Raw genomic sequence first — 25,749 nt, forward strand, 5'->3', positions numbered from 1 at the left:
AATTTTATATACCATATAATTATAATTATGTAAAATAATAAACTTTTCTTCTTGAAAAGTCCATTAAATTTTAACCAAAAGAGATATTTACTTAGACTATTAATGTGGAAATTGTTTTCAGTAGAGAGCATCTTGACACCTAGATGAACAGCTTAAGCAATAATTACTAGGTGCCAGGTTCTGAATTTGCCTGGTAGAAAAATGTGAAAAAATTATACCAAATACTGGGGCGCCTGGGTGGCTCAGTGGGTTAAAGCCTCAGCCTTTGGCTCAGGTCATGGTCTTGGGGTCCTGGGATCGAGCCCCGCATTGGGCTCTCCGCTCAGCGGGGAGCCTGCTTCCTTTCCTCTCTCTTTCTGCCTGCCTCTCTGCCTACTTGTGATCTCTGTCAAATAAAATCTTTAAAAAAAAAATTATACCAAATACTGATTCTTGGACTGTGTGTGTGTGATTTGAATGTAGTGAAGCAGACGTAGTGTTTTAATATTTAAAAATAATCTTTACATACAAGTATTGTCTAACTAATTAAAAAGAATGGAGGGTGCTTCCTCAATTAGAAGATATATAAACAGGAAGTGTAAATTGAGAAGATCCTATTCCTTAAACTGAAAAAGAAAATGAAAGTTAAAGCACCATAACCTTCTATATTTTTATGTTTGTTTTTTTTTTTTTAAGATTTTATTTATTTATTTGAGAGAAGGGGGGAGAAAGAGCATAAACAAGCATTGGGGGTGATGGTGCAGAGGGCCAGAGGGAGAGGGAGAAGCAGACTGCCACTGAGCAAGGGACCCCAATGCAGGGCTCTATCCTAGGACCCTGAGATCATGCATGACCTGAGCTGAAGGAGGACGCTTACCTGACTGAGTCCTCCAGGTGCTCCTATACTTGTTTTTAATTAAAAAAATAACTGACTTGTGATTAAACCATTGAACACGTTCAACATTCCTTATGTAAGCTACAGTTTTCAGAGTGGATTAGATGTTATTAAGTGCTTGCTTAGAAATATTTGCAACGTAAGGTGTGCCCTTCTTAAAATTGACACTTAACTTTTGTTACTGTGAAGGTAGGTTGAAGTGAAATGTGTCTGCTTAAGAGAAAATGCCTTATTTGTAGTAAATTCCATACCACCAGAATCTCAATTTCTGTTTATTAGAATATCAGTTCTAAATCATAAAAGTATATTAAATTTTGTAACATGTCAGTCATAATGCTACCACACCAGTGAGAACCTATTTCAATTTTGATTTTTCTTTACGGTCTTGATCCAGAAGGGAAGGGTGCATAAGGAGAAGTAGTCTTCACACATGCAATTTTGTATTTTACTTTTAAAAGTTAGTGTTTTTTGTAAATACACGTAGTCATCGTGGCTGTTGTGGGCCATCTTCCGAGCTTCCATTGTGCTTACATAGCGACCTTGGTGAACATTTAGCTTGCTCCCCATGTCTTTGCTCTTAGACTTTGAGTGTAGAGGTTTTTTTTCCTTTTGAATTGTCTTTTTGTTATTGTTGAGATAAATTCTCAGGAATGAATGTGACCCTTGATGGATTTATTTTCTAAACTCTTTACCAAAGAATTGTCCTAACAGTAAATGGATATACCTTTTTTTTTTTTTTTAAGATTTTATTTATTTATTTGACAGAGAGAGCGCACAAGTAGGCAGAGCAACAGGTAGAGAGAGGGGGAAGCAGGCTCCCCGCTGAGCAGAGAGCCCCATGCAGGGCTCGATCCCAGGATCCTGACATCATGACCTGAGCTGAAGGCAGAGGCTTAACCTACTGAGGCACCCAGGCGCCCCTGGATGAACTTTTTAAAAAAAAGTCTTGTAAAGTATATTGATGTATACTTTTTTTTTTTTTTTTTAAAGATTTTATTTGTTTGACAGAGAGATCACAAGTAGGCAGAGAGGCAGGCAGAGAGAGGAGGAAGCAGGCTCCCTGCGGAGCAGAGAGCCCGATGCAGGGCTCGATCCCAGGACCCTGAGATCATGACCTGAGCCGAAGGCAGCGGCTTAATGCACTGAGCCACCTAGGAGCCCCGATGTATACTTTTCTTGTTAAAAGCTTTTTTTCTTGTTAAAGCTTTTTAAATTGACTTACGAGTGTAGTTCATAGTATTTATGAAAGCACTTTGTGTCCTGTCTCACCAAACCTTTATGGCATGGGGGTTGGGGCTAGGTCAATCCCTAGGGCATTAAGCTTTTTAGAAGGGATTTCTGAAAATTACACAATTGTCACATATCAGACCTCTGCCTAGAATATGTGACTGTCAGTGGCTACCAACTTACACTTCTTTATTTTAGTCAGTTCTGAGTGGTTCTTTCTTTGAGTTGATGTCAAATTCTTTTAATGCAATGAGAATGTGTGCGAAGAGATTAAAACATTTGGGAGGGGGTTATGTCTTCCCACCTGGTTAAAATACCAGGTATTTGACTCCTGCATTGTTACATTCCAATGATGAAACTAGGCTTGTGTTGGAAGTTCGCGTTGCCAGGTAACATGATTGAACCTGATGGCGCCTGCAGGGCTGTAGCATGCATCCCTGTGAACAGTCCGCCTTAAGAAGCCTAATTTCTTCTCCGAGAGACAGCTCTATGCAGCCTCTGTTGAGTATGTCAGCAGTTACCTGGCTCGTGAGTGCAGAGTACTTGTTGGAGTGTACATTTTGTGTTGAGACCTCAGGAAACCTCACTGATACTTTCCTGTGCAAATATTAGTGACCATTGTGGTCAGACAAGTCCAGTCCTTAATAATCATCTTGCCTCTTTGTTTCTGCAAAGCTGTAATCATGGCTCTTTTGTTAGGGCTCTTAATTTTATGGGATTTACACTGAAGTGGGCTGGGTGATGCTGTGCTCACATCTGCTAGCTGAGTACTGAGGAACATTTCATTGACTGGCCATTAGTAGTGTTCTTAAATCATAGTAGCAGCTGATTTTTTTGAGTGGTTGCCCAGAACTCAGCATTGTACTGCTTTTTTACACAGATCTCATTTAATGTTCACAACGCTTCTTTGTAGGTGAGAAAACAGAGGCCAAGAGGGGTTAAATTCTGAGTTGGGATTTAAAACCAGGTTGGTCTTTAAAAATGATTTCAGAGTGCTGGTGTGTGTTTTACTACTATATTATTTCTTAAAATAAGAAGCCCTTTATTGTCTCCATGTCTATTAAAGGGCTCTTAGTGGGGGCTAATGTTGGATTGACCGTGCAAGTGAGGCTCCGGGTATTGTCTCTTTTGTTAGTGATAAAAGAGAAAAGGTGTTTCCAAACAAAATTTAGAGGTTGTTTCCAAGTGGCTGACATTGCTTATAAACTAGTGCTTGATTTCTCTCTTGTTCTCCAGAAGCCTCATGAATATGTTTATTGATTTCTTTGTTTTCTGTAAGTCTTTTTCTTTTATAAATCTGTGGTTCAAGCTGAGATAAATAGTGTGTGTTTTTTTCCCCCCTAAAAGTTTAAGAACTGACACTACTGGGGGTTTGGGCCAAATAGGAATCCCATTTAATGGGACAAGACAAGGAAGACTACAAGGTCTGTTGTATGGCTGGGGAGGATGGTGGGACTTCTGAAGTCCTGGTTCTCAGTTTGTAGGTCTTAAAAGGGATTTCCATCACTAATTCAGAAGTTAGCTTATGGGATTGACCTACACTAACAAGAACCACAGGAGACTTCTGTATGAAAACCAAAATGCAATTTACTAATTTATAAGGAGAAATAATAACTCTCAAGTGAACAAGGTAATTGTGTTTAGTGATCAACATGCTTGGCTAGAGGAGGAAGCCAAGTTCTCATAAGAAGTTTGCTTGCTAAGCAGAGTCTGAGCCAGGGAAGTTAGTTGGATGTTTTTCGTGGCTAGTGTAATCAAGGTGCTGTCTAGCTTGATGCATTAATTGCTTTTATAAGGATAGGCTTCTTTGTGCATCATATGCCCTCTCCCTAAATATGCCAACTGGGTCATACTACCTACATCTGATTCCCTGGGTCCCTTGCTTTTGTTGGACTCATTCCTAATTCCAGTTATCTTCCTTTGGAATTGTCAAATCTTTTAATCCTCTTATTGCCTAATCTTTCTTTATAGTAAATTTTGTAAACCTCTGCTGTGATCTATTCCTTTTTTGTCCTGTCAAAGAACAGTTTTTATTTCCAAGTTCTTGATGGGAGAAGCAGGAACTGTTTTCTCGTACAATAGTTGGATTTAAATTTGTTGATTGGATTTAGGTGTGGCTTGAGTGAAGGTTTGGCAGCTCCCAGTGTTGGTGCCAGTGGGTTGGAAAACAGATATGTTTTAGCCAGAACTATTAAGATGTTACTCCAGAGGGTTGCTATTGAATTTGAAATAACAATTAGAGTCTCATCATCACTTAGTTTTATTTTATAATTCAGTAGATTATAGCTTCTTTTACTCTGATCAGATTTGAACAGTTAATGTCTTCAGTTGACTTGAATATGTGATTGCTATTAGTTCTTGGTAAGCTTAGTATGTCTACGGCAATCTAATCTTGCAGAAGTTTACACATTTTTTAAATACAGTAAGACTGTAAGACAAAGTAGGGGAGAACATGACATTGAAAGCATGTAATTTTTCCAAACTCAAAAGCACTTGGATTTTAGACATTCGAAATGGAACAAGACAGGCTTCTTAAAAACAAACTTGTAGGGCGCCTGGGTGGCTCAGTGGGTTAAGCCGCTGCCTTCGGCTCAGGTCATGATCTCAGGGTCCTGGGATCGGGTCCCGCATCGGGCTCTCTGCTCAGCAGGGAGCCTGCTTCTCTATCTCTCTCTCTCTCTCTCTCTCTCTCTGCCTACTGTGATTTCTCTCTCTGCCAAGTAAATGAATAAAATCTTTAAAAAAAAAAAAAAAAACAAACTTGTAAAGAACTGTGTAGACTATCAAAGCAACCCTGTTCAAATATATTCATAACTGTATTAGTTCCTATTGCTGCCTAGCAGATCACCTCAGAATTTAGTGGCTTAAAACAACAGAGTTGTTTCGACCTCGTAGTTTCTGTAGGTCAGCCAGTCATGGCTTCGAAAGATCCTCTGTTTCAGGGTCTCACACAAGCTGCACTCAGGATTCCAGCTGAAGCTGCAGGTCGTCTCAGAGTGCAACTGGGGGAGGCTCTGCTTCCCAGCTCACTCATGAGGTTGATGTCAGGATTAAGCTCCTCACAGGTTGTTGGACGGAGGGCCTCAGTTCCTAATGAGTTGATGTCCCATGACCTCTCTTGGTTTTTTGCCATGTGAATCTCTCTGCCGGGCAGGTCACAACATAGCAGTGAGCTTCATCAAAGTGAGCAAGCAAGAGGGCAAGAGAGAGTTGAACGCAAGAGGGTGAGAGAAAGAAAGAAACAAGACAGGTAGTCAGTTTTTTATAAGATAGTCTTGAAAGTGACATGTCATCACTCCTGCCATGTGTTACTCCTGAGGAACAAGTCACGAGATCCAGCTCACAGTAAAGGGAAGGGGATTACATAAGGGCAAGGACCAGAAACAGGCCTTTCTGATGCTGCTTACCACACAAGTGAGAGTTGGAGATGGGGATGTTTTAGAGGAACGTGAGAAATGCTAGGTTCTGTGAAATATCCAGACTCAGAAGAGCTTTGCTACATTTGCTTCTGTCTTTGCCCACGTCCCTGGGGTCGGTATTTAAATTTTCCTCCCATTCGCAGAACACTCGTGGAAACCACAGGTTCCGCCTTTCTCCTTCCCAGAATTGGCATGCTAGCACCTTCCTCCCATCTCCTTTTTCTTTATCTCTTATGCACTTGCCCCTTCAGTCCAAGCTGTTTTCATTGATAATAGTTACTTGACCACCTCACTACTACTTTGCCAAAGCATGTGGAATTCTAGTACTTTTGCGGCTGCTTCTACCCTCTGTGTAGGATTTACATTTATACTAATGATTAATAGTGGGAGATAGGGTTGCCTTTCAGTATCTGATTATTTTTTGGTGTGTATTCCTTTGAGACTTGTTGCATCGGTTACTACTTTGAAGTAGAATCTTCACTTTTTAGAACCTTTCTGCACGTTTGTTGTGCTGTTGTTTCCTTTTGAGAGAATTTGGCTCAGAACCAGTCTTGCTTACATGTTCAGCTGCTTTTGCTGGCTTTGCATGTTATGACAGCCTGGCAAACTACAGTGAAAGATGACAGAATTCTGGAAGTCATTTTTGAAGCCTTGAGTTCAAGGACTGCTGCTTTCAGTCAGTAAACAGTTTGACAAACTCTAGACAGACTATATTTGCATATGGAGGCTGGTACCTGAGGAAACTTTTCCTTGAACTTTCGGGAAAGATTTCCAATTTGTGTGGAGAGGGATGAGCGCCATATTGAATATATTTTGCTCTCCTGTGCTCTCTTTTCATTATTATATGGAGAACATCCAATTTTATATGAAAATTTACCAACAAGTGAGGTGTCCCTTCTGCCGCCTTTCTTTCTTGTACCCACAGGAGAAGTTTGTCCTATTTATTTACAGTCCCTACACAATACAGGAGAAAAACCACAATTTTAGTTGGAAAAGATACAACCAGTAGGGAAATATTTATAATCTTGTGAGAGGGCATTTTTGAGACTGAAATAAGAAAAGGAAGTTTAAAAATAAGAATTCTTGAATTGTACTTGGGTAATTCACATTAATTTTCAGTGTCCCTTCTGTGATTTACAGCTATTTTTCCTTGGTATGGTGCCACTGAATACATTTATTGAGAACCTGTTATGTGGTGGGCATCATGCTAGGCACTCATCAACAAGATCTCTAATCATCACAAACTGGAAATTATTTCCTTCAGCAGTACAGAGAGAATGAGGCTCAGGACAGTTCAGCAGTTTGTCCTGGACACATCAAAGTTACCTAGACCTTCATTTCCTGACCCCACTGGTTCCTGACCCCACTGTTTAGCTCTCCCTCCTACCCTTCCTCCCTTCCCCCAGCCCTCATCCCTTCAAGTTCACAGATCAGTTCTGTCCTTGTTTCCCTCAGAGAATGAATCCAAGAGGTGCACTGGGAAGTGACTGCTTATAACTGCATATCTTCAAGTAAACCTGTGTTTACTAAATGTCCAACCATGATAAGTGTCTTTCGTCATGATCTTACTGGATTAGAAAGTAACAAATGGGGGCCAAAAAGTGTGTGGGACACTGCTTGGAGCAGGTTTTAACCCAGGCCTACCAGATAGATTTACAGAGCTAGATTGAAATTACGCTAAGAAACCCATGATTCATATTTAGAAAGCCAAGATTTGATTTTAATGAGGGCAGAGTTATTTCTCCCTTATCATTGGGGTATAAATTGGAAAGGTAAACCTTCATTGTCAAGGAGGAGAGCAAAATGCTTTGCTTTCTGCATTTTGATTCTATTCCTCTGAGAAATTCAGCTCTCCAGGTGCTGCCTTTTATGCTCAAAAGCAGTTATTAAGTATGGTTTCAAAGTTCTGAATTTCTTGTCTTACTGGTAGTAGCTGAAATGAAAACATAGAAGTGATAAGGGGGACATTTTAGTGAGTAAAGTTGATGACCAGAATGAAGAAGGATGGAAGTCTAGTGGAATTTCACTTTGTAACCCTGGTCACTAATGCTTTTGGTCTTGTGCACACTTACTGGGTTTTACTTGAAGGTACTTTGCATTTCTTTGGTCATAGCTCGTTTAAAGTTCTCATATTGGTTATAGGGCCAGTGGTGTGTGTACATGTCTATGAAGCATGGAATGTTTTGTGAAGTCACTATAATGGCATTACTAAGTTTTGTTAAAATTAATTGAGGTTAGGAGATTTTATTTCCCTTCTAGGAATGGGGAAATAGCTTTGTCTGTCTTTCCAGAATCTTGGAATAGGTTTATGTGTGGTTGGGAAGTTTTCTGTTCGTTTTCTCTTTCTGGTAATGAGTGTTTTTGGTGAATACAATCTCTGTGTGTGAAGGAGGTGAGTTTTGCCTCTAGCATTCCATAGCTGGGGTCTGAGTTCCTGCCCTAGCTTGAGTGACTTTGTATGGCCAGTTAGTAGACATGAAGGCAGAAGTAGTGTTTTAGTAGTTGTAGGTACTTTCTGTTTCAAAAGGAGTTTTCTTAGCAAGCCTTTAGCTAATGGGTCTAACATAACTCCCTTCCCTCCCCACCCCCCATTAAAAATCTTGGCATAGATTAAGTGAATGATTTTAGGTATTTAAGCTGAGCCTCTACTGTGGTGGGTTGATCTGTGGCCCCTCCTTGCCTTAGGCCTCTCTGTGACTTACCCAATATACAGTCTGTGTAGTCAGAACACCATGAGTAAAGACCTTCAGGACACATGAGCATCTGCAGTACCCTTGTCTAAAAGAAAGTGTTGACTGCTGTACTTTCATCCTTTATGAATTCTTTAAAAGCGTCTATTATTTTTAATTTGCAGCAGCTCTTGCCAGGTAAAAAGTTTTGGGAAACAGATGAATCCAGCAAAGATGGACCAAAAGGAATATTCCTGGGTGATCAATGGCGAGACAGTGCCTGGGGAACATCAGGTAATCTAGATCTAGCATCTGTACTGTGATTTATGCCTGTCTTAGAGCTCCTTTCCTCAGCAATTGGCAAGTCATGAATTTCACATCAGTGACATAAGCATGTCAAGCAATGTCCTGTCCTGTAGTATAATTGCCATGAAGGAGCTTATATGATGTAATTTATTAAACCATAATTAACACAAAATCAAATCTTCAATATTTTATTGAAGTGTTAGCTGCAGGGGAGTGGTCTTATTTGAAATGACCATAATTTCAGCTATAACTTCTTGTTCTGTACTGCTGTCAGCATACTTGGAATTAGAAAATCCATGCCTGCCATTTGAAGTTCATGTTTCTTTTTCTTCCCCTTGCTCCCCTGTGTACTGTGTATGGGATGATTATTTGTAAATGTGGTTGGGGCCAAATCAAGTCACTGGGCACGGATGCTCTTCTGACAGACTACCCCTGAAGAAGGATGGGGAGAACCTGTAGAGGCACACACTGACAGCAGAAGGAAAGAACAGAGGCTAGGGAGGAAGGAGACCCAACACCCAGAAGCCGATGTGCTGTGTTACAGCACAGTGTAAAAATGGAACCTCAGATGACAGTGAGTCATCAGAAAATACCAAATTATGTTGTTGGTTTTAAAAAGGGCAGTAAAATCACATTTTGTTTTAGTAATACTACCAATAAAATATATTAAAAAGAAATTCTGCTACTTGAAAGGGGTAAACAGTTTATCCACTATAGCTAAATAAACCATTTATGTGAACTGCTGTCTTGCTCTGCTGTCCGGATATATGAGGAGTATGTTCCGTTCTCCTTAGTTTATGTAGAATTTTATACTTAGGGAAAAACACAATAGGAGGTTTTGGCTCACCTGACCATGGCAGGTTTCCTGATTCCCAGTCATTGGTTTATCCATGAGACATCACTCATAATTTGTTTGAGCCTCTGGCTGCACTGTATCATGCTTGTGTATCTTTTTTGTAGATCATTCAGTTTCCCAGCCAATCATGGTGCAGAGAAGACCTGGTCAGAGTTTCCATGTGAACAGTGAGGTCAATTCTGTACTGTCCCCACGGTCGGAGAGTGGGGGACTAGGCGTTAGCATGGTGGAGTATGTGTTGAGCTCATCCCCGGGCGATTCCTGTCTAAGAAAAGGAGGATTTGTAAGTTGGCTTGAGGAACTTGTTCCTATATCTCTCTTTTTTTACCCCCCTAAAGCAAAACATGCCTGTTTAGTTTCCTTAGATATTCACAGCACTAATTACAGTGTATTTTAAAACACTTCTGTTGCAATTAGGTGCCAGCAAACACAGTAGGAGATGCAAACTGAACTTTAAAAAACAAAGACGTGATGTTTTGGGGAGGGATACATTTATAACGTGAGGTAGAACTGAAATCTAGTTCAAAGTTCATTGGTCTATCAGAAGACATTTTTAGTTCAAAAAAAAAAAAGAAGGAATTAAAATAAGAAAGCTGAAGCTGGGGGTCAGTAGGAAATAGATCTGAGAGCAGTGATTTGCCAGTTTGCAATAATCCTTAAAGTGGATCGGGTATGTAGGATCATTCTTGTTTGCTTTGTTTAATTATGGTATGGTCTTTGGCCCTCTTAGAACAGCTTTGCCTCTTATACCTTGCCTGTTAGGAAATTTGAAGTTCTGTTAATTCCAGATCTGTTATTTATATATGTATATATATATATATATTTTTTTTTTGACTCATTACCATTTGACCTCTCTGATGCTCAGTTTTTGCCAAAGCAGCTTGTCTGTCCCTAGCCTCTTCCATGTAAGTCTTCAACAGTCTTCCTCAAGCATCTTTGATAGCCTTTGTTTCTCAAAACTCCTTTTTTCTTGTCATCAGCTCTCTAGATGTGAAAGTCTTACAAAGTATTTCCATTTGAGTCTTCCTTATTTTGTGTTCTCTGCCTGGTTTTGTATTCCATGTGGTAGTCAGGACACAGCCCGAGACACAGTCTGATGCAGCCTGAATCTGTCTTCCCTCTTTACCTCCTGACTTGGCTTGCTTTGGACCTTTTCAGAATCCATTCTCTGTGAAGTCTTTTTCAGCTAATCCTTTTTGTTGACAGTCATAGGAAAGACTTTCTTTCCCCCAAATTGTATTAATCATTTTGCCTCCATAACTATCTTATGTTACCTTAGAGCATTTGTTGTCAGTATTTTTATCATCCTGTATCTGTTGCTAGGTGTCAGAAGGTTATTCCTCTTTTCCTCGTTCTACCTGAAACTTCTTCAGAGTAGCAGGAGTTCATTCTTGGTGCAGCTTCCTCAAGTGTTAAGTACAATTCCGTCATATGTTAGTGGACCTTAAATGAATGTTGACTTGGTTGGCATGAGAACAGGTGATGTTTAAGGTAATCGGAATCCATATGGAGTTAACTTTCTTCTAGGCATGCCAAAGATGATGCTTCTGCTGCCATTGACACTTCCCATATGACTGGAGCTTTTAATTGAACAGGAAAACCAGAAAAGATTAACTTCTCTAAGAAGGTGCATTGGATTTCTCCCAGTTTCACACCTAGAAATTTGGTGTGAGGGATTAAGCCAGAAGAGGATCTTTTATTTTTCTAATGACCCTTAGGAGGATCAAGGACTGAACTGGGGCTTTTGTCTTGAATCTTGAGTACTAGTCATTCCAAAGCTGACCTGATTGCCTCTGTGTCTTTTGACACTGCAAATACATACATAGGTCAGATCAGCTAGGAAGAGCCCTTCTTTATTTGAACCTTCCCGAGAGATTGCTTGGGAACAGTAAGATCTACCCTTTGGATGTGAGGAATGGATTTAGGCAAAATGATCATTTACTTGTTGTCCCATGGGAAGGATGGTGTTACTCCTCCTCTTTCACCATATCCCTGGTTCACCTCTTTTTCTGTCCTCACACTTTACTCATCTCATGAGCGCAGATTTCTCAGAGGAAGTGCTGCCTGCTAATTTCTGTGTATAACTTCTAGTTATTTATTGTGGGAGAAAAGTCAGTATTGTATGTAGGTAAGTTGTCAATGTGGTGTGGTGAGTTGGAACCTGTATGACTCTTGCCATGAGTTCTCTGTCATGCATGTGACCATTTTCTAATCCTTGAGTATTAGCCAGCGGGCACATGCCTGGGTTACTATAAAGTTTGTAAGCAGGCAGAAAAATAATTGGAATTAGGAGAAAGATAAAACACTGGGACTGAATTATTTTTGTTTTTGCCTGCTTCTCTCTTTTAAGCAGTTACTTTGGCAGTCAATCTTATGATAGAGCACGTTATCTTTTGCTTTCATTGTCTTGCTTTTCATTTTGTAAAGGTGGCTTTCATCCTTGGTTGTCCTAAGAGACTGGTAATTTTTAGCTCTTGTACAGTATTGTCACCAGAGGAGTTTGAGATCTCAGAAGGTTAAGAGGTTGGAAAATTGAACTCTCACAATCAGATAATTTACTGTGCTTCTGAGGTTTGCATGAAGATAAATGAAACTTCTCCAAATCTGTGTTCCAGCTTCTTCTCAGAAGGCAGATTGTGGGTAATGAAATACTGTGGTGTATTTTGACTTGAGTTGCATCTAAAAGGTGACCCAGGAGGACTGATTGGTGATATCAGGCTACCACATTGCATGTCTAATCTTTTGGTGGATGGAGGCCTGAGGATCAGTGACCTCCTTTATCAGCTTTATGGCCTGGCTTTGCTCTGCCTGTTGGTTAGGATGACATTTGACCAAAGCTCTGGTCATGGAAACCTGAATCACTTGTTGGTTGTCATGATATGCATGCATCTTCTTGGAAAAGGTGACCCTCCCCCTGCCTTTTTAAAAAAATCTAGTCTGTCATTGAAAGTATTGAGTTCAGAGGCCAGGGAAGAGAGAATATCTGCTGCTTTGTAGATAATTGTTCTAAGAGTGGCAGTTGGTGGTTTATGGGTCAGAGCACTCAGATATTTTTACTTTGGGTGCTGTACCTGCAGTAAACCATGAAGAATCTCCATTTTAATTCCAAGAGCTGAAAACATCATCTCTGATGGTGTAATGAATATAGATCTCAAGCAAGCTCTTAAGGGGCCGTCTTGGATACTGACAGCAGATAATCCAGACTCTGACTAATAACTTTTGAGTTAGAGGTGGTTTAGGACTAAAGTAAGCTACTCATTCTATAGTGATTTTCTACTTTCAGTAAGGTGGTTTCTTGCTTACAGCTTTAATGAAGGTATTTAACTCTTTGTCTAGCTTTCCTTTCCTTCTTAAGTTCATTTTGATTGTACAAATGGACTCAGTTTAGTACTTTGGCTTCTGTGATGAGATTAGTTTCAAGCAGACAGTAAGAATCCTAGAGCAGTTTCTTAGCACCCACTGTAAAATTTTGGTACTTTTCTACATATGAATCAAAAACTTTAGGGTGGCAGTTTTCAGAATAATAGGAAAATTCAGAATACCAGTTAAGTCAGAGTCTGTCAAGTCTTGAAAATTTTCTTTTTGTGTACTTTATTTATTCCTGGAATAAGACAGTCCCCCTCCCCCAACAAAGCATGGTTCAGAGTGGTTATAAAACCACATGTGATTATTGTGAGGCCACTGAGTGAAATATACCATCAAATGACCCTGCTGTTTGTCTTTTGGAATTCCAGCCAACCTTCAAATAGATCGGAGTCTAGCCGTTCAGAAGAGTGGATCATAATTTCTACCTTTGTGGTTTATGGTGCCTAGGGAAATGAGAAGTCCACTTAAATTTTAGGTGAAGATCACCTTAACCTTGCAGAGGAAAGATTTTTAGAAAAAATTACCTTTGGCAGGCCTTTCTACTTGTACATAGAGACTGGCTGCTTTCTGACCTGGAGGAGGCATGCACATTCCTAGCAATTCATTTGGGTCACAAAACTTGGTAACTGGTTTTTCTAGTCTTCCCCGCATTTGTTTTAGGTAACCAGTGCTATTTAATTGATTTTGTTTAAAAACTGTGTGCAGTGTAATGCATTTAGAAGTCAGGGGTTTGAATTTCAGCTGAACCTAATTTCCTCATCTGTGAAATGGAGGAAATAAAAACACACACAGTCTAATTCATTTGGATGTGTAATATATATGACAATGCCTTTTATTTTTTTGAAGATTTTTATTTATTTATTTGAGAGGGAGTGAGAGTGAGAGGGAGAGGGAGAAGCAGACTTGCCGTTGAGCAGGGAGGCCGATGTGGGGCTCAGTCCCAGGACCCTGAGATCATGACCTGAGCTGAAGGCAGACACTTAACTGACTGAGCCACCTGGGTGCTCCGTATATGAAAGTGCTTTGTAAACCTTACAGAATCTTTCTCCACAAAGTCCATGGGCCAGTAGCATTATCACTGCCTGGCTGCTTATTATATATTATCAGTTCAGAATCTCAGACTCAACCCCAGCTCTATTGAATCAAAACCTGCATTTTGCCAAGAGCCTCAGGTGATTTGCATACACACGGAAGTTTGAAAAATATGTAATCTTCTTGGAAGATTAAATTACCAGAAGGCCATGGATCACATTCAGAAACTTCATCTACAGGGTAGAGCCCCTCCAGATTTGAGCTTCCCTCGAGCAAGAATTCTACATGCTTTACTTTATAATGTCAAGCTTTTAACTACTGACTAGATAAAAAGTTTAAAAAGCACTAGACGACTTTTAGAAAACTTGTTCTGTTTTCATCTCTAATAACAAATACCATTCTGCATGGTCAAAATATGTTTTTTGTTTTTTCCCCCCTCCTGGGTCTGGTGGTTACCACAGCAGAGGGGAACACTATCCTTACCTTTCTGTACACCTGCAGTTAGGTGGTGATGTACACAGTGCCTGGGATAGTCTGTGTTCCATTGTTTCTAAAGTGTACACTTCCCCACTTTGTTTATTTTGAAAATGGGATGCATCTTTCAAATGGTACTATATCATAGTTTAATTGCCAGCATTTCCTTTTTAGCAGGACATAAAATGATGGTATGTTTCATAAATTGATGATTTGATGAAATGTGGTAGTTGGCCGTGACTCAGTTCTGCACACATACCTCACGGAAATCAGTGGTACAAAAGGTTTAATGAACAGAGCTGTAAGTTTTTTCCCAGGAGAGACATAAGATATCTAGCAATTTTGAGGTTTTGGGAGAGTGGGGGCTGGATGTCTCTGAAAAAGACAGGAAAAAATGTGAAAGTGAGTAAAGCACTTTTAAGAATATTTTTTAAAAAGCATTTCACTTTCATGAATTGCCTTATTAACTCCTTGAAACAACCCTTTGATACTGTTGTCCCTTTGAGTTTATAGCAGTGAAAAATGAGGCTTAGAGGGGAAGTGATAGGGCCTGGATTCAAACTTTGTTTTAATTTCAAGTATGCAAAATAGTCTTTTTAGACTTTTTAGTCTTTTTAGAAAGAAGGGAGCAAAATTACTAATCTCATTGAATATGACTTGCTCTGTGGAGCTTTGTGGGTAAGATCACTGCAGTAAGAGGAGATATTAAATTCTCATTTCTCTGACTCATTCAGAATTAATGGATACTCTCTGAAATATTCCTCCTGTTCTGTGAGGCTTTTGAGGAAGCTGATCGATAAATGGATGGACTCTGAGCTCCACAGTAGAAGGGTCTTATCTCTTTCTGCTCTTCTCTCAGTTCTTTGCTATCTTGCAGTGGAATATAGCCTTGCGCCACAGTGTAGACAGGTGATCTCTCAGAACCATTCTTGGCCCCACTCTTGAGATTTTGATGGTGTTTGGCTATGTGCATTCTGAACACTCATTGAAACTTGTATGTGAGTACTACAGGTTTGGGTTAACATTCATTTAAAGGAAGCCCACAATAAAAAGATGCTATTAATCCTTATTTATTTTTTTCTTTTATTTAGCTAATAGACTTTTTCAGTACTGTTATGTACTAGGGAATGTATGACAAAAAAGCCCAGCAAAAACCCTGCCTTTGTAATGCTTAAGTTGGACTTAATTACAGCGGTTGTCATTTGTGAGTGCTTATTAGAGTTGCTGGAGGAGAAGCCTTTTATAACACTTGTGGGAGCTTCTGCAGACCAATTAAATCAGAATCTCTGGGTGTGAGCCCAGACACTTGTAAATTTTAAAAAGATTGTGATGCCCAACACTAACCATAGAGCCACTGCACTGTGAAAATGAGTGTCCCTGAGAGGGCCAGATTGGCAGTATACTTCTAGTAGAGTTAAACTACTTAATTGGCCATTTAAGAGGTTTAATCTTGATATCATGGATAATGTTACAGAAGAAATACCAACCCAGTGCTTAGCTTTTACTAATTATCATATTGCTTTTGTATAAAATGATTTATACTTCACAAATCCTTTGCATATGCATTTCATAACTACTCTGTTGTAAACAAAGTTATCTCTGTGCTATAGATGAGAGAACTCAGGCTCGGATTTCATGACCTGTCCAAAGTCCTCTGCTAGTACATGTCAGCAGTTGAGATAGAATGTGGGTTCTGGGGGCGCCTGGATGGCTCAGTGGGTTAAGGCCTCTGCCTTCGGCTCAGGTCATGATCCCATCGAGTCCCACATCGGGCTCTCTGCTCGGCAGGGAGCCTGCTTCCTCCTCTCTCTCTGCCTGCCTCTCTGCCTACTTGTAATCTCTGTCTGTCAAATAAATAAATAAATCTTAAAAAAAAAAAGAATGTAGGTTCTGTGCAGTCTGGTTTAGCTCTTTCTTCAAGACCACACAGCTGTGAATACCTATCCTTATCTTAAATATTAAAAACATTTGTAAAAATCCTATAAAATATAACAGCCCATTTCTATCCCTCTTCCCTCTCTAGGGTGTTCACATTTCTAAGAGATCTTTTTTTATGATTCTAAACCCTGTATTCTCTTTTACCAGCTGACTTTTGACAAAAAGTCTTCCCATTCTGCTCTTGGTATCACTTAAGAATCAGACTTGTCAGCCATTTTTATTTAGGGCTATTGTTGATTTACTGAACTTTTTTCTCTTAAGTGAACTTTTTACTGAAATATGACCTGTGTGCTGAAAAGTGTTTAAGTCATAAATGTTCATCTGCATGTGTTTCTACAAAATGAAAACACCCAGTGACCATCCAGATCAAGGAACGGAAGCCTCCCTTGGGCCCCCTCACCTTCAGATAGAAGGAACCTGCTGTTCTGAGGAATTTATAGCAGAAAACCAGGAAGCTATATTTTATAGGAATAGACTGTACAATATGGATGAAAACAACCCATCCTAGGGATTGCTTTGAAAATCTAGCCCTTGGGGTGCCTGGGTGGCTCAGTGGGTTAAGCCACTGCCTTCGGCTCAGGTCACGATCTCGGGGTCCTGGGATCGAGTCCCGCATCGGGCTCTCTGCTCAGCAGGGAGCCTGCTTCCCTCTCTCTATCTGTGCCTGCCTCTCTATCTACTTGTGATCTCTGTCAAATAAATAAATAAAATCTTTAAAAAAAAAAAAAATGAAAATCTAGCCCTTGGCAGTATAGTGAAGAAAGTTAAGTATCAGGGACTGTTTCCAGAACAGTCATCTTAGAGCCAGCCCAGCAGCTTCTCTGCAAGCTCTTCTAAAGGGTCACTCAGGAGAGCTCCTGCAGAGTGTTTGTTGATTTGGCGAGTGAGTCTCCCCTGTCATCAGCCTTCTGTTTGTTGGTGACACTTCCTACTGCTTCTTTATCCCATTTCCTTCCTGTTTTTGCCTGCAGACCTTTGAAACTGCTGATAAGAAATTGGAGCTGGGCTGCTCCTTCTGGGTTAGTGACTTGATTTGTAGATTTATGGAAGATTACTTAGGTGTGTCAGTGGGATGATCCTTCTAATTAATACTTTAGTTACTGACATTAATAGTGGCTAATGCAGGCAGAGTTGTTTGTTATCTAGATCCTGTCACTACCTCCTGGACTCTTAAGATAAAGGCAGTGGGAGGATCCTTCTAATTTTAGTGGTTCAGTTTTTCAGGATTTTTTGGTCATTTCAGTTTATTTTGTCATAGTTTTTGAACTTCTGCCAAGCACTACCCTCAGTGTTGGGATATAAAAGTGAATACACGGTTTTTGTCAGTTTTACCTTTGCAGTAGGAGGGAGCTATTGTCTTCTGACGGTTTCAAAGATCTCTCTGTCTTTAGGATCTTATCCCATCCCCATCTCTGCTTTAGGATCTCGCTGGGGTGCTCAGTTGGCTGTCATCCACTCCTCTTGAACCAGTAGCAGTCTTACACTTGGAAGATTCTGCTGTGAAGGTCACATCTCAGTGGCTGCCAAAACAGTAGTTTACCATCTTGATGCCACATGAAACAAAGTTGTGTATCCTTTCTTTGTTCCTTCTTGGGTGTGTTCCTTAGTTCACATTAGCCATGAAGTCTTTTTCTGTGTCTTGAACAGAGAATAATTTTGAAAGTAAAATGGGCTAACAACTGACAGGTGAAAGCTCTAAGAATGTCAAGATTCCTGAGTTACCCTTTCTGGGCCAGAGATCTCCGGGAACTGCCCTGAGAACATCTGTTTGTTTTGCATCACTGGCCTGTGTATTCACAATGGAGTGTCTCTGCTCCAGATCCTCCCCCACGCCAGTGAGATTTGGTTGTGGTGACTGGAAATGCTGTGAAGTAGCTCTCATCTTTTTCTCTCACTGCTTCTTTCCTTTTGCCAGGAGCTTTAATTTGGTTCAGAAGACAATGGTGAGGACAAGCAAGGTTGCCTCTCTCCAGTTTTATAAAAGGTTACTTACCATTTGGTAGGATTCTACAAAGCTCTGTGAACCAAGTCAGGTTACTCTACCAGATCTTCTTTTCCTTTTGGAAATTAAGGCACACTTGCATTATATGTCACGGTCTTAATGTAAGATGTTGGCAAGAGGGGACAGACCTTATTTCCTTAGAAGAGAAGGCATCGGTGTACTTGGCACCAAAATAATTCTTTAGGTCTAATCTCTCATCTTTGTAGTTTGAAACACTTCAAAGTCTGCTGCATCAGCGATCCAGCCGAAGGTGCTTCCCCGTAGTCTCAAAATAAACTGGTATGGGGCAGGCAGAGAAGGTAAGACAACAGATAAGCACTTAAGAGTACTCTTGAAAGAATTTCACAGTTAGATATAACATGTTTTGAAGGATTAGGAACAAAGTGAAAGATGATGGGTGAATTATTGATGCAGTAAAGCCCTGAGATGGAGAGTGGAGCTGGGGTGGTGGTCGGTGATACAACTTGGCAGGGCCTGTGTCCCAAATGTAAAGTAGATGTAAAGTAGAGGGTAATTGAATTGGAATGATGTCAGACCACACTTAGCTCAGTACTCATAAGTAAGGGAGCTTACACAGGCAGTGGTGAAGTAGGAAATTCTTTTTGTAGGCTTATCATTTTCCAACTATACTGTTAGCTGCCATACCTGGGGCTTAACTAGGAGTTGTGCTGCTGTATAGAGTTAGATTTGGAAGTAGAGAAGTGGGACCAAGAGATGCAAAGTTGTGGCTGGGCTTCAGGTAGAAAGGAAAAAAATGGGATGGTGGGACATTGGGTATGGTAAGACTGTCCTAAACTCTAATTATGTCTAAACATAATTGTATGTCTGTCTCCCCCATTTGGCAAGACTTTCTGCAGTGTTCCTGCCTCTGTGTTGTCTGTTAATTAGATTGTAATGTCTTGAAAGGGCACGGACACTACCCTGTTTTAATTAGCATTTAGTGTAGTCTCGTGTCCACAGTGGTTGCCCACTATTGTTAGTTGATGATGATTAGTGAAGCTGAAGCTATTTTTTAAACAGGGCCCAAGGGATGCAGACAGTGATGAAAACGACAAAGGTGACAAGAAGAACAAGGGTGCGTTTGATGGAGATAAGCTAGGAGATTTGAAGGAGGAGGGTGATGTGATGGACAAGACCAATGGTTTGCCAGTGCAGAATGGGATTGATGCAGACGTCAAAGATTTTAGGTTTGTATGTTTTACACTTCTGACTTTTGAATGGGGGCTATGGGTTTTTATTTTGGTTTAGTTCTATTTGGATTTTAGGGGTTCCCCCCCTTCCTTATCTGTCCTTAAGAATTGGGTCCAGTGCAGGCCATACCACAAGACTGTAAATTTACTACTGGCAAGGTGGAACTTCTAAGAGCCGTCAGTTCCTGGTGCTTTGCCAAAACAATAGATTTTTGCATTTCTCTAGGGCTCTATTATTTGCAGAATGATTCTGTAATTATTTTAGTGATTCTCAAATATCAAAATCACTTGGCATAGGTGCATTGGGACTTTCCCTAAATTTCTCCCAGATCACACTAGCTTGGGAGTAACCATGGTCACTAATGGAAGCGTGTCCCCTCTCTCTGGCATATTAGTGTGGAGAGAAACAGTTGAAAACCTGCACATTATTTTATTTGAGACTCTTAAACTCCCTGGGAGGTAGGTGGGTCAGTATCATTTTCTTCAGTTTGAAGAACCAGAGGTGCAGCTTACATGACTTGTTCTTAGTCGTCTCCCTTCCATGGATGCTCTCATTCCATCTCTGGTCATGATTGGTTTGAAGGTTTTACCCTTCAGTAATTCAGTAATTCAGTACACACACTTTGCAGATGATGTTTCACATTTGTCTTCTACACTTGGTGTTACTCTTCATTTATGTAGGTAACCTTTAGTGATGGTATATAATTTTAAAAATGTAAAAATCCTTGGTCAGTGATATACAGATAGAGGATTTAATTTTGAATACTTTAATGTTAGTCTAAAGCTAATATATGTGTGTCTGAACACACACACATCTATCTCTGATCCTGATACCCACCGAGGCCAAAATTAAAATTCATTTTGGATCATCGCATGCAGAACAACATTCAGTTGTTCAGTATTCCTAATCTACTTTGTTAACCTTGTGAGTATAAAGAATTACAGAATTTGAGGCACAGAGTAACAACCACTTACCAAACGTCTTTCAGATGAAGTGGTAGCCTTTCCATCCTGAACCTCTGGCAGCCCGTAGCAGGGGTTGGTAGTGTTTGACTTCTGACGGGGCGGTGCTGGTAGGCCACGTGTGTGAGAGGGAATACGGCAGTAGCTGTAATTTGTATTAGCTGTAGGCTTTCTTTTAGGGCTGAAGGGCACAGAGTGCAGTCACAGGCTATGCTCCCGTTACTAGAATGTAACAGCGTTCTGTATTACTCTGATTTGAAATTACACTGTCCTGCAGTCCTTTTACATAGGGAGATCCTATGTCCTGGGTCACCCGAGGCAGTACTCATTTCTGCCATGTTCTAGGATATTTATTAACAGTGTCCCTTTTTTTGCTCTTAGGAGTATCCTGGTTCGGATGATGAATGATACTCTCACACTACTTTTAATTCTTAGAGTTGTCTCCTCAGCAGGGACATCTCTTAGATAATGAGTTTATTTTGTACTGTTTTGTAATGGCTTTCCATCTAGTTTCTTAGAAGAGGAAAATGGGAGACAGGTTGAGCACTGAACAGTAGTACCAAGATAATACTTAAAGTTTTTTTCACCTGTAAAAAAGGTTTTTTTAAATAGAATCATTCTCATATATGTAATTTCCCCCAGAACCTACTTTTTCCATTGACTCTCTGTTTAGAGAGTAGGTGTTACTTTGGGGGGAGGGGCTTGTGGTTTACTACCTGCATTTTGGGAACTTGTTTGCATGGTTGCCACAGGCAGTGTTTTTTTCCAGTTCATTCATTGTTCCTCAAATCTGGTCCCTTTGGTTAAAGGGATTGTAAATTAATACCAGTTAATGTGAATTTACAGGGTGGGTTGTGGTGGGAAGGCAAGCAACAGAAGAGTTGTTTTATAGGATATAACATCCAAGCACCGTAAAGTGTCTCTGGTTGTTCTGTAGAAATAGTTTTAAGTTATGTTGATGATAAAGTGTGTTCAAGGACATCATCTTTAAACTGGGGTTGCTGTAGTGTCCCTCCCCGCTCAAAATAAGGTTTAATGCCCTCTACTTTCTCTGTTTAGCCGTACCCCTGGTAATTGCCAGAACTCTGCTAATGAAGTGGATCTTCTGGGTCCAAACCAGAATGGTTCTGAGGGCTTAGCCCAGCTGACCAGCACCAATGGTGCCAAGCCTGTGGAGGATTTCTCCAACATGGAGTCCCAGAGTGTCCCCTTGGACCCCATGGAACATGTGGGCATGGAGCCTCTTCAGTTTGATTATTCAGGCACGCAGGTACCTGTGGACTCAGCAGCAGCAACTGTGGGACTTTTTGACTACAATTCTCAACAACAGGTACTGTGTGTGTCTCTCTGTCACTCTCTCTGCTCTCCTCCAGCCAGCACGTGATGCAAGTGACTAAGAATGGGGGGGAGGGAGGAGGGTGGCATTATTATAGGTTGTAGTAGCCATTCTTAACCCAACAGTGAGGTGGGCACACAAAGCCTCTGTACTTTCCCCTCCAGAGGCGGATTCCCATGAGTATGGGCAAGAGAGCACTGTGCTCCATATGTCCTTCCTTTGGCTCCTCTGTCACCCCAGGGCCTGGGGGGTTGGGTGAGGTGGTGTTCCCTCTTGTGACACAGTCCTCTTGGATGCTAATTGATCTCTCTGAAGGTTAATAAGATTGTGATGCTGTTGGTTTTGTTTTTAAAATAGTAAACTCCGTTACCTACTGCTGGCAGGAGTCCAGCGTGAGGTCGTCTTATTAGTCATGTCTTTTAATTAAGTGAGTAACTATAGCTAACAAACATACCAGCTACCTTTCAAAAGAGTTAAAATACAAGTAGGGGAAAACCACAAATCACTCAGTGTAAATCTCTACAGTGAAATTATGTGACTCTTTCTTTTCTTCATAAATCCTTGGAAGACATTATATGTATGCATTCTGGTTTTAAAGGCATGGTATGCCTAACTCTGGGGTTTACTGATCCCTCTGTTTAATTTTTTTTTAAGTAAAAAACCCCCAGCTGTCTGAATTATAAAAGGGGGCAGGTAGCTTCCCCATCTTGTCAGGTACCACAAGATCTCTCTTGTGGCTGGAAGCACTTTGATGGGCCATGAATTTCTGATAGTCATTAATTTTGGACTGGAACATAAATACAGACCTAGGCTGAAAGGTTAAAATCTCATTTTGTTGGTTAGAAATTCTATGTCTGTGGGGGAAATTGATGTATGGTCTGTTCCTTTGTTGTTGTCATAAATAGTTGAGTTTAAATGAATTTTGATGATATAGCTAACCATTTAATATTAATAAGAATTAATATTAATAACAGTAATAGTAACATTAATAAAGTTCATAAAAGGAAATCCCTTTAGGGGATGATGTGATATGTGTGCTCTGGTCATATCAGGTGGATCTGTGAGGTTTAATTAACAAACTCTTTTTCTAGAGAGAGTAAATTCTAAGTGTCCACTACTCTCCCTGTGGTTCCCAATAGATGTGCCATCTCTCCAGAAGAATGATTTTTTTGTGCTTTTTCTCTTCTTTCACTGTTTTGCCCCCCTTCACAGTGAATCCTCAAAACAACAGATTTGAGTGAAGCCAGAAATTACCTCAGGTGCTGAAAATAGATTAGACTTCAGCTTTGTAGGGGACACTGTTAACCACATAGACTTAAGCTTGCTGAGCTTAGGATAGGAGTGTGGTGATTCTTTGTCCAAACTGAGGTTTCTGAGTGTAGGCTACTTTTTTTTTTTTTAAAGTAGGCTCCACATTCAGTGTAGAGCCCAGTGTGGGGCTTGAACTTATAACCCTGAGACCAAGACCTGAGCTGAGATCAAGAGTCAGATGCTCAACTGACTGAACCACCCAGGCTCCTTGAGTGTAGGCTACTCCTAATCAGGATTCTTTAGCCTGGTTATATCAAGAAATTTTATCCGAATTCTTAATTCTTTCTTTTACTTTGTCTTTTGTGGTCTGTACTTCTAGAACTCTGGCTATTTTTGTGCTAAGCTTCCTATTTCTCATCTAATCCAGTCAAACCTTTTGCTTATTGTTTAATTAAAGTGTTTGTCTTTACCTCTTGTGAGGAAAAATCTGATGCTCTTTTACTGAATTGTTCTTTACTTCATAATCAGAGTTGGGATTCTCTTTTGATGTGTTGACCTCTCATTTCAAACTAATTTTACCAGTGTTTTGGGAGACTGGATAATTATTAGAACTTCAGGGACATCTGGGTGGCTCAGTCATTTAATCATCTGCTTTTGGCCCAGGTCATGATCCCAGGGTCCTGGGATCGAGTTCCACATTGGGTTCCTTGCTCAGTGGGGAACCTGCTTCTCCCTCTGCCTGCTGCTCCCCCCGGTCACACACACTCTCTCTCTCTCTCTCCCTCTCTGACAGATAAATAAATATAAATAAATCTTTAAAAAAAAAAAAAGAACTTGAACAGATAACGTCCTTCTGCAAACTCACAAGCAGTTAACATAATTACATTAAAGATAACACCCACTCAGATTTATGAAGCCTGGGATGCCTTCACCACGTATCCCATTTCAGTAATTTTTGAAGCTGAATGTTACTAATTTGGAAGTTAAAATATTGTTGGTTTTTGGCTTCCCATTCATGCTTTGGTTGTAGTAACATAGGGTCATTGTTACATAGGTAGACCATCAACACGCAGTGTGATCATTTTTTGTTTTATTCCATGGACCCATAATTCTTGCTTTTCTGAGTAGATTGTTTTAAATGGTCATGTAGTGGGCTCCCTAATTGCATGCCTGGGAACTATTGGGCCAAGACTCCTCAGTGTTTTCAAGACCCTTAACCTCTTAACATTCTTCTACATAGAGGCAAGAGTAGTGTTAAGATGGTAGGATCCTTTTTCTACTGGAATTTGGTGTTTGATTTTACATTTTATCCCTTCAATACTCCTTACTCTTTTGCTCTCCATTATGTTTTACTCCCCTTTCCCTTTTTACTATTTTAATTGATTGTCATTCTTGAAGATCCAATGCTTGTTAGCTCTCTTGAGCTCCATATCAATGAGTTTGTCTGTCTCCTTTGAACTCTGTAGTGCTTTGTGCTTCCCTTTAAACCGGAGTCACCGTGTTCTTCCTTGTGTTATAATTTCTTGTTTAATGGTCCTTGCTAGATTGTAAGCCCCTTGAGGGTAAACTCCTTGGGTCTTGTTCTTCTGTGTCTTCTGCTTTTGCTTTAGCAGACCAAGTTTTCAGGAAATTTTTTACATATTCCTATTACAGTATCTCAGATTATCCCCCATGATTAAATACACTTACCCAAACTGAAATTTGGAACTAGCCTTCTAAGAGGTCTGGAGGCCACTCTTTGAGGCACTAGCTTGTATTCTACTATGTAAGTCTTGTAGATCTAGTCCGCTAAGCTTATGCTCATGTTTGTAACTAGACCTGCACAATATCCAGGAAATTCCCTCTTTTTTAGAGTCACAACCTCTGTTGCCATCTGATTAAAAAAAAGTACGTAATTCTTTTGAAATCTGGTTTTGTTGGTAACTTCAGGATGATCACAGATTCTTGGACTGTGGATTGTAACTTTGTTTGTATTGTTTGTTCTCACCTGTAGCTGAGCATATCTTTCATGAGTGAAATGGGTTTCCCCCATGCATAGCTCTCAGTTTGGGTATTGTGACTCATTTGGCCATTTACCTAGTGCAAGGAAGTACTCAAAGACAAGTTTAGGACTTGCCTAGGTCCTAGAACCTTAGACAAGGGAGATCATGCTCTATTCTGGGGAAGGAAGGACTTTTGGAAGAGGTAGATCTTGAGCTGTGCCTTGTAAGGCTTGTTTATATAAGGACAAGAGTGAAAATTCCACTGGAGGAAATAGTAAAACTTAAAGGGTTACTATGAGAACTTAACAGGTGCCTGTTCAGTAGATAACGTAGTAGTCATCCTAGGTGGTGGGGTGAGGTTGGGAAACAGTGACCTGTGAGGTTGCACAGGTGGGGTTGTGGGTCTTAGCAACTTTTCCATGCTGCCTGATAGTGACAAGACAGTTCTAAGGAGGAATGACTTAATTACCATGGTTTAGTTTTTTTGTGCTGTTAGTTCAGTAGCAACTGTGGACATTTCTTACCGTATTAATCAGTTAATTATTGATGTTTGTGTCCTTCCAGGAATCTGGTTCTGCTGGTAGTGAACAGAGCTGGTACTCCTAGTAAGGCTGTCTTACGTGCAGCTGTATGGGGCATTTGGGGAACTAAGGCTAAACTGGGTGGTCAGGAATGCTGTCAGAACATGGGAGGGCTCGATGGGGACCAAGGTTGTATAGACCTTCCTTGAAAGACAGGTGCAGTGTATAGAAATATACACTCCACAGTGTATCTCTTGTGGAGATAGAAGTGAGCATGGTGTGGTCATAGGCTGACAGCAGTAGAAGCAGTAGCACACTTCGAGGGAAATGCAACTCGGTGCGT

At 40.4% G+C, this 25,749-nt stretch overlaps 1 protein-coding gene across 13 annotated transcripts in view; it reads left to right on the top strand.

Annotated features, from left to right (window-relative positions):
- The window catches only part of PUM1 (pumilio RNA binding family member 1), a 140,771-nt gene that overhangs the window by 59,092 nt on the left and 55,930 nt on the right, over positions 1-25,749 (top strand). For 8 of the 13 annotated variants that reach the window (XM_045999169.1, XM_045999178.1, XM_045999161.1 and 5 more), the window contains 4 exons: positions 8,375-8,483; positions 9,456-9,634; positions 19,184-19,350; positions 21,376-21,646. The exons of 2 other annotated variants lie outside the window; for them this stretch is intronic. In XM_045999169.1, the coding sequence (XP_045855125.1) occupies positions 8,375-8,483; positions 9,456-9,634; positions 19,184-19,350; positions 21,376-21,646 (726 nt within the window). The remainder of the gene's footprint in view (positions 1-8,374; positions 8,484-9,455; positions 9,635-19,183; positions 19,351-21,375; positions 21,647-25,749) is intronic. 3 more of the 13 variants (XM_045999186.1, XM_045999196.1, XM_045999134.1) reach the window with 2 other exon arrangements.

This window comes from Meles meles, chromosome 1 (genome assembly GCF_922984935.1).
Source record: "Meles meles chromosome 1, mMelMel3.1 paternal haplotype, whole genome shotgun sequence".
NCBI lineage: Eukaryota > Metazoa > Chordata > Mammalia > Carnivora > Mustelidae > Meles > Meles meles.